The sequence below is a fragment of the Mustela nivalis genome (genome assembly GCF_964662115.1).
Source record: "Mustela nivalis genome assembly, chromosome: 9".
Classification (NCBI taxonomy): Eukaryota; Metazoa; Chordata; class Mammalia; order Carnivora; family Mustelidae; genus Mustela; species Mustela nivalis.
The window spans coordinates 80,119,510-80,133,501 of record NC_139028.1 but is presented as its reverse complement, the minus strand read 5'-3'; the positions used below and the strand labels follow the sequence as shown (position 1 = coordinate 80,133,501).

At 46.8% G+C, this 13,992-nt stretch overlaps 1 protein-coding gene across 13 annotated transcripts in view; it reads right to left on the bottom strand.

Annotated features, from left to right (window-relative positions):
• Positions 1-13,992, bottom strand: part of NAV2 (neuron navigator 2) — a 712,574-nt gene that overhangs the window by 279,694 nt on the left and 418,888 nt on the right. Inside the window, exon 1 of one of the 13 annotated variants that reach the window (XM_082747351.1) lies at positions 6,843-6,929. The exons of the other annotated variants lie outside the window; for them this stretch is intronic. Coding sequence (XP_082603477.1) covers positions 6,843-6,914 — 72 coding nt within the window. The 5' untranslated portion in view covers positions 6,915-6,929. Of the gene's footprint in view, positions 1-6,842; positions 6,930-13,992 lie in introns of those variants that run through there. 13 annotated transcript variants of the gene reach the window in all.

Genomic DNA, 13,992 nt, shown 5'->3' with positions numbered 1-13,992 from the left:
TCTCTCTGCCTGCCTCTCTGCCTACTTGTGATCTCTGTCTGTCAAATAAATAAATAAAAGAAAAATTTTTTAAAAAAGGAAATAAACAAGTAGACTACATTAAACTAAAAGGCTTCTGCACAAAGGAAACCATCAACAAAAAGGCAGCTTACCAAATGGGGGAAAATTTTTGCTTACAAAATACAAATTTTGCTTACAAATCACATATCTCATAAGGGGCTAATATCCAAAATCTCTTAAGAACTCATAAAACTCGGGGCGCCTGGGTGGCTCAGTGGGTTAAAGCCTCTGCCTTCGGCTCAGGTCATGATCCCAGGGTCCTGGGATCGAGCCCCGCATCAGGCTCTCTGCTCAGCAGGGGGCCTGCTTCCTCCTCTCTCTCTCTCTGCCTGCCTCTCTGCCTACTTGTGATCTCTCTCTCTCTGTCAAATAAATAAAAAATCTTTAAAAAAAAAAAAAAAAAAAGAACTCATAAAACTCAATAAGAAAAAAAATGAATCTAATTATCAAGGCAGAAGATCTGAAGAGACGTTTTTTTTCCCAAAGATGACACACAGATGGCCAACAGGTACTTGAAATGATTCTTATCACCATTCACTAACAGGGAAATGCAAATCACAATCACACTGAGAGTTCACCTCTGACCTGTTAGGATAGCTTTTAGCAAAACGCAAGAAATAATATGTGCTGGTGAGGATGCGGGGGAAAGGGAACAGCTATGTACTGTTGGTGGGAATGCCAACTGGTGCAGCCACTGTGGAAAGCAGCATGGGGTTTCCTCAAAATATTAAAAATAGAATTACCACCTGATCCAGCAATTCTACATCTGGGTATTTATCTGAAAGAAATAAAAACACTAACTTGAAAGGATACCTGCACCCCTATGTTCACATCAGCATTAATTATAATAGGCAAGATACAGAAACAAGCTAAGTGTCCATCAACGGATAAACAGATAAAGAAACAGTGATACACACACAGAAGTACTATTCAGCAACAAAAAAGAATGAAATCTTGCCATTAGTTACAACACGGACAGACCTCAAGGACATTATGCTAAGTAAAATAAGTCAGACAGAAGGACAAATACCAGATCATCTCTCTCTCCTCTAAGTGTAATCTTAAACAAGCTCATCGAAGGAACGGATTGGTGTTTGCTAGAGATTGGAGGTGGGTGCAGAATGGGCGAGCTAGTTTTGCTTGGTTTAAATAAATCAAAGAATAAAATATTAGTCAAAGACTGGGTTTTCATCTTTGGGCAATTTTTTAGGTGTTCAACTTTGCATTACCAAGCCGACTTAAAATTATTCAAAATACTCTCTGAAAGGATTAATATGATCTCTGGGATTAGATATTCCTAGTCTCTCTCCAGTGTTCTTTTATGGGGTGATCATGAATCCCTAAAGACTACTTTATCCACCATTACAATGACAGAATCGGTGATAAAAAGAATCTGTAGTGATCTGATACAATCCTAAATTTATAGTGGAAATGAGGCCGATTGAAATTGAATTATTTTTATATTATCTCCAACCCTAAATATATGGCACTGTATGTTCTTAAAAATAAATGTGTAGGCAAGTCATTCATGACCCCATAACTTAAAGAAAATGCATGAAGCAAAAATGTAACTCTCGTGTATCTTTAAGCTAAACTTGGAAAGCTGAGCAGTCTGAAAAACATTTAAAATTGTTTAATTAAAATTCCTTTCCAACTCCACTGAGATTTAATTGACGTACCACGACCTGCATATACTGTGCAACTGGATGTGTTCTAACCTACAGACACCCATGAAACCATCGCTACCATCAAGGTCACAAACATTTCTCCCAACCCCAAGAACTTCCTTGCAACCCTTTATCTATCCCCGACTCGTCTGCAGCTGCAAAGCTAGCAATGCTCAGCTTCATGTCATTACAGAGTCATCGGGGCTTTCCAGAACTATAGAGGTTTTTGAAAAATTATATAAAACAATTAAATTTCCTAAAGGTGGTACTACTCAAAACACATCACTTCCTATTTTATGACATTTTGCTGTTGTTTATGGTCTTGCGGTTCTTTACCTCTATAAGATCTGTAGAAAGGAAACAGTATATAATGGTGTACTATAGTCCATCTCTTCCCAGCTCAATTCAGAGAGGACAGGTTGGTAGATTTAAGTCAGCCTTGGCCGCAGGAGGTACCCCAGTGCGCAGCAGGATTTTTCCCTTGGAAAACTCAATCATTAAAAATGCCACTGGCCATACACAGGTGAGACTTGGGGAAAATGCCCTTACTTACTCCCATCCCCCACCCAGGAGGTTTCGCAGTTATACAGAATAATGAGCCACAGGATGCAAATGTCGGGGAGCGGAGACTGAGCTGAAAGGCTTTGCGCGAGAAAAAGTGAATTCAAGGAGGTTTTAAGAGAGATTTGGAACCCAGGACGCTGGGAAGAGGAGAGGGTGTGGCGTGGGAGGAGGAACGATGCCGTGGGAGGCAAAAGTCTGGAGGCATTTCATGCAGCTGTACACAATCAAAAAGCTTCCCCCTGAAATCTTCAATAAAATCTATACTCTTACCGGTGCTTTCTAGGGCAAGTGGAATCGTTCCGAGGAAGGCCAAGAAGTGCCAAGTCCTGTCTCCCAGGGGGTGAAGGGACGGGGCAGAGCGAGTTGCAGCCAAGGTTAGGTTACTCCCCGGGAAAGAGAGTGAGGAGGTTTGTCCACAGGGCCAAGTGGGTAAGTGGTGAGGTCATGGTATCCCTTTGCAGCACCTCACGGGGAACTGGCCCTGGGGCAGCTGCTCCAGGAACACCCCTGAAAGGCTCTCTGGGCTGCCTGGTCCCTCCTCCCGCACACGCCTCCTGGGTTTCGGTAAAGGTCGCCCTAACATTTAAGGTGCTGCACAACTACCTAGCTCCTCCTGGGCCCCCCACACTGACTCCATCCTCGCCCTACCCCCACCCCCACCTGGCCCTGCTCACTGTGGTCTCCCTCTCCCCCTTCCCAGACAGCGAGCCTGACCAGGTCCTCAGCCTGACCCAGGTGCTCAAAACTCACCTGACTCCCCTTCCATCAGGCTTGCTAGGTGCCAGGCCTGCAGCTTTGCCAAGGTGAGAGTCACCATTCCCAGCTAACATTTACATCTCCAGTGGGGTCCTCAGTGCTTTAAAGGCCAGAGATGGAAGTGAGTTAATTGTAATCACTCTCGCAAACTTGAGAGAGAGTGCCTTTTTTTTTTTTTTTTTTGGTAATAATAAAAAGGTTTGTTGTTTTCATTTGGGTTTCTTAGGGCCAATCCTGGACCACTGTGGGTGGGTGGCTATTTAACCTGTAGATTGCTTATTAAAATTCACAACACCCAGTGCAAACCATGTGCATGCTTGTTGATTATTTAAGGATGCCCCCTTGCGCAGGAAGCCTGAGTCGTGGGCGACAGTTTAAGGATTAACCCCGGGTCAGGTTTCTTGAGATTACAGAGCAGCCTGATTTATCTGGGAGAAGCCATCCAGGAAGGAACCCCGGTGCATGAGGTATGAGCTGTCCCCTTGCCTGCGGGAGGGGCTGTGATTGAAGGCAGAGCGGAAAGCAAGGTGGCGGGGTCCTCCCTTAGTTTCACCTAGAAAAAGAGGGAGGTGGAACACCTTGGATAGGGGTCCTGGGAAGTAAATGGAGCAGGTCTCCTTATTCTCCCCCGCCCCTGCTACCAGGCAGGTTTATGGTTAACACATTAACGATAACTTCCAAGAGGGGTGCCTGGGTGGCGCAGGGGTTAAAGCCTCTGCCTTCAGCTCAGGTCATGATCTCAGGGTTCTGGGATCGATCCCCGCACCGGTCTCTCTGCTCTACAGGGAGCCTGCTTCCTCCTCTCTCTCTGCCTGCCTCTCTGTCTACTTGTGATCTCTGTCAAATAAATAAATAAATATTTAAAAAAAAAAGATAACTTCCAAGAATGTCTCTATACCAAGGAGAAAATGTTGTACAGTGGTTGCAAGTGAGAGGTCAGATCAAACTCTTGTTGAAAACAAGACAATGGACCCAAAATGGAGTCGCTTATGCTAAGCCCCGCATCACCAAACTGGGACTTAAGTACAATTAAGCCAGTCAGGAATCACCTGATCAGCACTAGTTGGGTAATCTGCCTGATCAACTTCCTTGATCCCACTCCCGTCTGCCTATAGAAGTCACTTTGTAAAGCTCCTGTGGGACCCTTTCCATCCGCTAGATTGGACAGAGTCTGATTGTAATAGATTTTTCTGTTGTTGCTCAAATAAGCCGTTCAGATGCTTGCTAGGCCTCAGCTGATCTCAACACCCTGGCTTCACCTCTTAACGTATGCAGATCCAGGTAAGTCGCTTAAGTTCAAGCTCAGTTTCCTTATCTGTAAAAGGGAGAAAATCATAGTACCTAGTGTAAACTTAGACTAAGGGGGCACCTGGGTGGCTCAGTGAGTTAAAGACTCTGCCTTCGGCTCAGGTCATGATCCCAAGACCTGGGATCGAGCCCCACATCGGGCTCTCTGCTCAGCAGGTAGCCTGCTTCCCCTACCCTTGCCTCTCTGCCTACTTGTGAACTCTGTCAAATAAATAAATAAAATCTTAAAAAAAAAAATAGACTAAGGATCAAAGGAGGAAAAAAAAATGATGCACCTGTGAGCATACACACAGATACTCAAAGAACAAAGAAGGCCCAAGTACTCGAAGTCACCAGGCCCAGGGGAGCCCGAGAAGGTCTGACATCCTCACCAATGGTCAGAGCTACGTCCCACCGGGCAGGGTGCTGGCCAAGACAGTGCTGTGCCATTTGTGGGAAAGACACCCAGGCTTTCAACTATCTGGAGGTCGGCAGTTCCCAGCAGTGGCTGGCATTACCCTGCTCTTTCCCTTCTCAGCAACTGCATGGCCAAGACACTTGGCCACGGTAGACATGGCCGTTATGCCTCGGGCCCTTCTCCAAGCCCAGGTGTCTGAGCACTCAGGCCTGGGGCACGTCAGATTTCTTGTGTTTTGTATTTTTATAATAGGCCTTTACTAGCAAGACTACCAGATACCAAGCTGGCCAGGAAAGAAGGGCATCTCCCCTACCCCAGGGGACAACCTGGCCCAGAGCACAAAGATACTAGTTATTCTACAAGGTCCGGGAAGAAAACCACGACTGATTCATCTCAAGATGAATGAAGTCCTCATGACTACAGCAGGGCCCCCGGGCTCCTGTCCGCAGTGCTCACAAACGGTGAATCTCTTTCACAGACATCCCGGAGCCATGCCCCGTTGTTCCCATTTTACAGATGGGGAAGGGGAGACCTCAGCTGGACAAAATTTAGCATCAGCACTGCAGCCCAGGTACTCAAACTCAGCCCAGCCATCCCCAGGGTCCCACGGCAGTTATGAAAACGACGCCAAGTCACTGGACAGCCAGGACAGGGAGGAAGTTCTAGGACCAAACTGGAGAGTCTTCTCTTCCACGGAAAATAGAAATTGGAGGTCGGTGTCTCTCCAGGTCCGGCAGGAGACAGAAATCCCCGGGCAGTCTATGAGATGTGTTCATCAAAGCGCAGAACCACAGACCGTAGCTTCCTCTACTGGAACGTCTATTTTTAACATCCTACCTCAAAAGGAATCTCCTCCACAGGGCAGGGAGTCTAGATCCTGGATTATTACTAAAAAATAGTAATAATCCAAAGACTTCCCCATTAATCGCGCTTCGCCTGGGTAGCGTTAGACACCTAAAGCAAAAGACACACCAGCGTCCAGAACCCCAGCCGCCTTCTACCTTTAAATGAGCCAACACGACGGAGGAAGGAGACAACAGGAGGATGAAAATATTCAGAGAGCTCAGTCGCTGGGTTCACCTGGAAAATGGCCTCAAAACTGCATCAAAAGGTTAGACTGCACAGTGAGTTGGCCTACATCATTTATGCCATTCATACACTGAGCATATTTTTGCAGGAAAGGGCAACACAGAACACCTGCTCACCTAAGCAAATGTTCTGGGGGCATACGCGTTTAACAGTGAACCACTCCAGAGTCGGTTCTACGCGGCAATCATTAAGCAAAGAGGAGACGCACACTCCGCCTGGAAATATGAGCGCTTCCGAAACCTTATAACATGAATGGTGCCTAGGACGTCGGGGTAGGGGCAGGGCGGGAAGATAAGCTACCTTGCTTTTTGCAAACTAAGCAACCATATCACAGTGACCGTTTTGCTTGTCGAACCAGAGAGCCACTCCACCACGAGCATCTGGACTGCTGCCAGCCCCAGTGTCACACAGACCCCAGGGCTGAAGGAGAAGGAGGCCTAACAGGAAAAAAATCTTGCCTTTTGGCTCTGTGTGGCAAGCTCTCACACCGATTCCGCACAGTGAGAGGCAAGCCACAGAGGCAGCCGCTAGCTAGCTGGAAAGTCCCATGAGGGTAGCCCTGGCCAGGGATGGGAGAGGTCAGCAGCGCCCTTCCTAGGCCTCGCAGGATGAGAAGGGACTTCACATAGCTCCAGAATAAATCCTTTCTACAGTGCCCTCTAGAATACGCTTGTAATCTACGCAAACCCTTAACAGAGGTCAATCTTTTTCTCCCCATTTGCACCTGCTGAGGCTCACAGTTGAGAAAATACACCACACCTGTTGGCTTATGCAACTGTATTTTTTAAGGCCGTCAACAACTTCCAGACAAATCCTCTCTACCTGCTCTAACTGCAGGGAGCTCAGGGAAGCATTCCACAATTGAAAAGCCCCCCACGGAGCCCTTGTGCTCCTACCTAGCTGAGAAAACAACCTACAACCATATGTCTCCACCAGCCTGATTCAAACAAACTTCATCACCCCTCCCCAGAGACTCCGCCAGCGCCATCCAGGTTCCTTACTGCTTTGTAATGGTCGCAGGAGTCCCGACTCTGGCCCCGGGCAGGAACCCACAAGTTGATGCTTATAGGCATGGCTCGACCCTCGGGCGCGCAGTCTGGGGAGCCACCAGCCAGCACCCTCTCCGGGCGTCTAGTTCAAAGCACTGTGGAGGCGCGTGAAGCCTCGAAGGTTAATTTTAGCTGAAGTCACGCTCCCGCTGCGGTCAGATTTTCTTACACAGGCCACCTCCTGAATAGCGGCAGCTTATGTTACCCCGGCCTGCTGGGCCGCCCTCTGGCCCTCGGCCCTGACTGTAGAGCGCTGTGATTCTTCCCCCACCCAATTCTCCTCGCCCTCCAAAATAACCTGACTCTCTGTGCTTACATTTTCATGACACGCTTGAGAGAAATAAATCACGGTTCCTTTGGCTGTACCAGGCAAACAAACCTGGGGGATCGCTCCCCGCTTGCCCGTGCTTGGCAAAGGCCGAGCAAGAAAGCTCGAGCCCGTGGGGCTGCACAGGCCTCCCTTCAGCCAGGCAGTGGCTGCTGGGGCCACACAGAGGCAGAGACCTGATATGCTTTCCACCCCAAAGTCTTACTCCTGCAAAGCAAGAGAGTGTGAGCCTTTACTCAACCTCACTGAGCCTTTGAAAAGGCTATCTGGTCACCCGCACAGCCGTGGGTTCCAGATCTCAGTGAGTGGACAAGTGTAGACACAGGAAGGAGATCACTAGAAGCAGCCCATTTCTGGCCTTGCTTCCTGCTAAGCCCGGTGATTGGGACCTGGCAACTTAGCGGACTGGTTTGTACAAGGAAGGGCTGGTTGCCTGCCTGAGGGAATTCTGGTCTGCTCTTGAGGTGGCCTTTTTTGTGGACAGGACCATAGAAAGACTATGGAACAATTAAATCCAAAGCGGACTCCCGTGATCTCCCAACAAATCCCACGGCCTATAACCTTGCAAGAAAAACACTGGTGTGCAGTGTTTGAAATAGGTGTTACCGCCACACCCAGAAACTGCTCTGGGTAGGAGGCAGTGGAATGTCCTTGCCCCACCTGAGGTCTACCTGTTCCATCCTCCCCTGGCATCCTTGGCCTCTCCATAACACTCACTATGCTTGTGAGGATTTCATTCATTTAAGTATTTACTGAGCTAGTAGTACTCTGTAGCAGATACTCTTCTAGATTTGGAGGACTGAACGGTAAATAAGAAAGTGCTGTCCTGTGGCTTTAATTCTCTGGAGGTCGAGGGGTGGGAGAGAGAGACAAAATGGCAATAAACTCACAAGCCAGCTAATACAAGAGAATGACGAATACTATAAAGAAAATGCAGTAGAGAATGTGTGGCAAGGGCTGGAAGGATGCTATGGTAGAGCCATCAGGAATGGCCTCTCTAAGGAGGTGACATTTAAATAGAGACCTAACTGGTAAGAAGAAAACCGCCATGCAAACATGAAGTGCAGTGGTTCTCCCAGAGCAGGAGCAGCAACACATGGGGACCTGTTAGACATTCAGATGCTCAGGACTCACTCCAGATCGCCTGAATCCAAAACTCTGAGGGGTGAGCCCAGCAGTCTGGGTTTGAACAACCTCCCTGAATGATTCTTGTACACACTATACCTTGGGACCCACTGATCTAGGGGAAGAACATTCCAGGTGAGGGGCTTTATCAACAGCAAGGATCTCTGGTTTTGCTCAGTGTTAGAAGCCCCAGCCATGAGCCCCGTGCCTAACCCTGGGCACTGGTGACTGCTGTCACCAATATATAATTCTGACTGCTGGCCAGGCTTTAAGTCTCAGCTCCTAGAGCCCAGATAAAGATCACAGAAAGAGATACACTGCAAAAGTGTTATGTTCAGGGGCACCTGGGCACTGTAGTCGGTTAAGCACCTGATTCCTGTTTCAGCTCAGGTCATGATCTCAGTGTCCTGAGATCAAGTCCCAGGTTGGGCTCTGCACTCAGTACAGAGTCTGCTTGGGATTCTTTCTCCCTTTCCCTGTGACTCCCTTTCCCTACTCCTGCTCTTTCTCTCTAAAACAAATAAATAAGTTTTTTTTTTTTTAATGTTATATTCATAAAACCTCAGTGAAAGCACCCACAAAAGAAGCAAAGAAGGTCATTTTGAATCCAGGTGGCCAGTGGGAGGCTTTCTGTAGTGCCTGAAACTGCCAGCCGCTGAGACTGACTTTTCCCAATCTAATAAAACTTGGCATCACAAAGTTGGCAATTAGATTTCCTGTAAAAGGCTAAATGCTGTGGCCTTCTGCTTCCTGATTCTGAAACTCAGTAAGAAAGGCATTAGTGTGTGGCAGCTGGGATAATCATTTAATTGATCTTTTCCACCCATAGAAGCCTCCCTTCCCTGCTCCAACCCACTGAATTGTAAATCAATGTCACCTTCATTGTGAGCATGAAAAGGGAGGAAAAAACACAGCTCTCCCCAAACCAAATTGGAGTCAATTTCCTAATGGGGCCTTGGTGAGACTCTAAATGGGTGCTGCCATTTCTCCCCTCTGGCCTCCTCCTGGGCCACCCACACAGCTCCAGCAGGGCCGGTGGCAGCTCTGGCTGACATGCAAAGCAGGAAACAAGGGGCTTCCTATGGTAGGATCTCCATAATATAAAGCGCTTGGATTCTGTCCTTGGTCAGAGTGGATTCAGATCCCCAAGCTGGACAATATTTCAGAAGCACCCAGAAAGCACGGGAATGGAGGATGGGGTCTATAAATATTTATTTTCCTCTTCCTCATTATTGCTGTGTATCATTTCATTCACTGCTCCAGCAAGTACTTATAGTGCCTATGCCCTATGCACCCTTTCTGGGGGATATAGAGCAGTGAGCCTAACAGACATGCAACTTACTGTTTTGAGGGAGTGACAGACATGAATCGTAGAAGGATGTCAAATAAAGACATAAAAAGATGTCAGAGGACAATTGTGACAAATGCTATCAAGATGAGTACATGACACCGTGAGCCCATAATGGGGTTATTCAACCTGTCTAGCTTGTTAAAATACAGATGCCCAGGTCCCAGGTGAGCATCTAAATTAAACTCGGGACATGGGTCCTGACACAGGTGTGTTTAACAGGCTTCACAGAGGTTTTTCACTGTTGGAGTTGGGGTTATAGGCAAGCAAGGAGAGGGGGGTGGGAAGGCCGGAATGATCCGTGTGGTAAGTGACCAGAGTTGGAAACACTATATAAATTATAAGGGAAGGGTGCCTGGGTGGCTCAGTGGGTTAAAGCCTCTGCCTTCAGCTCAGGTCATGATCCCAGGGTCCTGGGATGGAGACCTGCATCGGGTTCTCTGCTAGGCAGGGAGCCTGCTTCCTCCTCTCTCTCTGCCTGCCTCTCTGCCTACTTGTGACCTCTCTCTCTGTCAAATAAATAAATAAAATCTTAAAAAAAAAATAAAATAAATTATAAGGGAAGTTTATAAACTAAATGACAGAATAGTTTATTTGTATAAACTATATACTGATCTCTATAGTACATAAGTACAAACTGATGTTTAGTTTATCTCGATATAATATTTGTAGCTATGTCTATATGCATGGATTAGTACATATACATTTATTTCTTTGTTCTTCCGACTGAAAAGATCTAAAAACAACGACACCCTAGTAGCAACAAGCACACTCAGTGCCCATATCTTGGTTTCTAAGACCATTCTTCAATATAAGGAACCAGGGATCCCCAGAGAAACTGCTGATTCTTGGACTGAGACAGGAAATATTCCAGACTGGTCTGGAGTACTTACAGTGCCAGACAGGAAGGACGTGTGCCCCCACCAAAACATGGTGATGGGAGTGTGCCAAAGAAACAGAGGAGCTAACTGAAAGAGCTCCCTGTGGCCATAGCTACAACAACATGAGCAACAAAGTAGGACTGGATTAAGACCCAAAGCATGAAATGAATATCCATGAGCCCATACTGGTATAAGTTAAGTGACTGAATAAATAAATAAATGGGGAGAATAAAGAAATCTCCCATGCAAAAAGAATTCCAAGTCATGTATATAGATATTCAGTTCTCAGGCAAGTGGAGTGTGAATGGCCGCTGCTTCATGCTGGCTATGCGGAGAATGGTACGGAAAGGGGGCAAGGAGTAACATTATAGGACTGAACCCCATCTCCACTTCATCCAGATGGTTCTGGAGGAGCCTCACCAGGGCTAAGTCCCGTGTATGGCAGGTGCCCCTCTGGCAAATGGCGCTCTACTTTTGTGGTTCTTCTCTCCAGTTCCCAGAGGCCAGGTCTACTTATGAGAAAAGCACGAGACAAATCTCCGTAGGGGGAGGGGGGAGCATCTACAAAACACCTGACCAGTACTCTGCACAACTGTCAAAAGCATCAAAACCAGGGACGTTTGAGAAACTGCCACAGCCAAGAGGAACCTGAGGAGATAGGATACCTCAACCTAATGAGGCATCCTGGACGAGATCCTGCAACAAAGCTCCTTAGATTTAAAACAAAATGAAACCTAAGGAGATCTGAGTAAAGCATACACTTCACGATAATTTTTAAGTATGGGTTCATTAACTGCGGCAAACGTACCACAGCAGAAGTTGTGAACGGGAGGAGAAACCGGATGTGGAGAGAATGGGAGCTCTCTGCACTATCTTCACACCTTCTCTGACAATTTCAGTCTAGTGTAAAATGACAAGTCCCCTTGCGAAGACAAAATGCAAAGCCCCACAACAGATGATAGCACGAGGCAGGGTCTGAACACTGAGCTCTTACATGCATGCCCCCTGGGGGGTATGTGGATTGGGCCATTCTCAAGGGCAGAATGCCTTGCCTGATTTTCAATGTGAGGTGACAAAACTTCAGAAACAGCATTCACGTGTATACACACACATACGCAACACACACGGATATATGTGTAAAGTCTATGCTCTAGTGACCCGGTACCAGAAGCTCTTCTAGTGGGGGTGAGGCTTTCTGGAATGCTCATTAGTAACTGTGAAGGATAAAAGGGCTTCACAAAGGAAAGACCATTCAAAACTCCAGGTTTGGCTTTGATCCTTTCAAAAGAGCCATGAAAAGAACTATTTGTGCCCCCAAGAATAAGAATCTCCCAGTTAACAACCCGGAGCCCAATCTCAAAAGATCCCATTTGTTCCTGAAGATTTTGCATTTGATTCTTCCTCACCTTGAAGAGGAGGAATCAAAGTGCCTGAGGCTCCCCCAAATTAACCAGATCAAAAGTGATGGGGGACACTGGAAGTAATAAGGTAAGTTAGAAAACACCAGATTCTAAGAGCTTTCATTGAGTTAAAAAACGTCTCCAAAATGAATTTAATACTCAATGGCCCATGGTCTGAGGATTTCTTAGGAACATTTTTTAGATCCTCCATGTGCTTGGAAACGTGAGTCAGCTTTCAGCAGCAATAGGTGGCAGCATTTCTGTTCTCTTGGCCACATTCAACATAATTTACTATTAATAGACAATTAGAATACAAGGGTTTTTCAAGGTCCTACCATCTCCTTTGTTTTCCATTAAAGGATAAGCTTTCTTTACAAATTGCTTTTACTGGAAACAAAATCACATCTTTAGAGAAAAAAAAAAAAAAGAAAACAAAAGAAAAAAATAAAGTGACAAATTAATTTCCCTAAACATAATAAAGCTAATTTCATCATCTTGTTTTGGCCATCTGCTTCGTAGATGCTAATCTAACTGCGTTTTCTACTGCCCGATAACTTGCTTAATTCAGTTAGCTCCAGTGACCCTGCTTTTGTGAACTGTTCTCCATGAGCCCTTCCCCTGGTGACTTCTACACCAGGAACCGGCTGAGCCAGGAGCATCTCTGTGGAGCAGCGGCGAGGCGGCCCCTTTCCAGCTGCCTGTCCGTCCGAGAATTAAGTTTTTCTATTTTTTTTTTTCTAAAGATTTTATTTATTTATTAGGCAGAGAAGCAGGCAGAGAGAGAAGGGGAAGCAGGCTCCCTGCTGAGCAGAGAGCCTGCCGTGAGGCTCGATCCTAGGACCTTGGGATCACGACCTAAGCCGCAGGCAGAGGCTTTAACCCATGGAGCCACCCAGGGGCCCCCGAGAATTAAGTTTTAAAGAAGCCAGCTATGGTGGCCTGAGTTTTAGCTGAAATGCGTTGGGTTATGAGTACCATGGAGCACCTCCTGGGTGTCAGGCACTAAACCCTTTATAGGCACTCGCTGCACTGAATCCTTATAATTTCACACTTGCTTTCTCTGACTAGTCCCACCGTGCTCCTGAGAAATCAGAAATCCGAAGAGGTTAAAACCCTTGCTTAAGCTCTCAAAACCAGCCCTGTCTGACCCAATAGTCTAAGCCTTCGGCCACTATTCAGGTAACTCAGGGTGACAGAGGGGGCCGCTTCTAAGCCTGGGCTTCCGCAGAAGCACCAAGTTCAGTGTGACACAAATGTGCAAAATGGGGATTTCAAGGGAAAATCAGAAAGCTGGTTTCCAGACATTCCCTGCTCTATCAGATGGAGGATATAAAAAGAGAGGAAAGTGTGGTGAGAGGATTTGTTTGAGAGGAGGGTGTCATTGGAGAACTTAGAGCTGTAAGCCCATCCTCTATGCACTTGCTTTGATGGGGTCATGGGGGATCTTGAGAGGAGCCTTCCTGCCATGGTGCGGGATGCTGTGGTCTGGGATCTGCCTCCCGCCCTGAGAACCTTGAGGGTAGAGCAGGAGAGATGGTGGAGCCAGGGACCATTTCGGGCTGCAGCTGGTCTGTAGCTCCCACTGTTAGGCCAAGAAAACTGAGTGTCTCCTTGGAGAGAGTGCACACTGGGGTTCATCTCAGGTTCTAGAAGGGGGTCCTTGGAGCACCCCACAAAAGAAAGCCACAGCTTTCAACAGAGCAGAGAACTAGCTTAGGAAGGTACCATCCCAGCAGTCATCTTTCTCCAGGTACAGCTCCCTGGAAATAGAGGGGGAAGGCCGACTGTTTTCACCCTCCCTCTGCAGGGTCCTGATTAGGATTCAGGTTTGGAGCTTTGATTAGTATTACTGGGAAAGATGCTATAATTCCTCATTTGAGACTCTCTTTGCAAATGATTGTGACCACAGGGCTTTCTATGAAAGAGCAGAAAGGCCAAGGACTGAGAAAACCTTAGTCTCAGGGCAAGGAAAAAAAAAAAAAACATGGGGCTTTGTCCATGATCCACACACATGATTCAT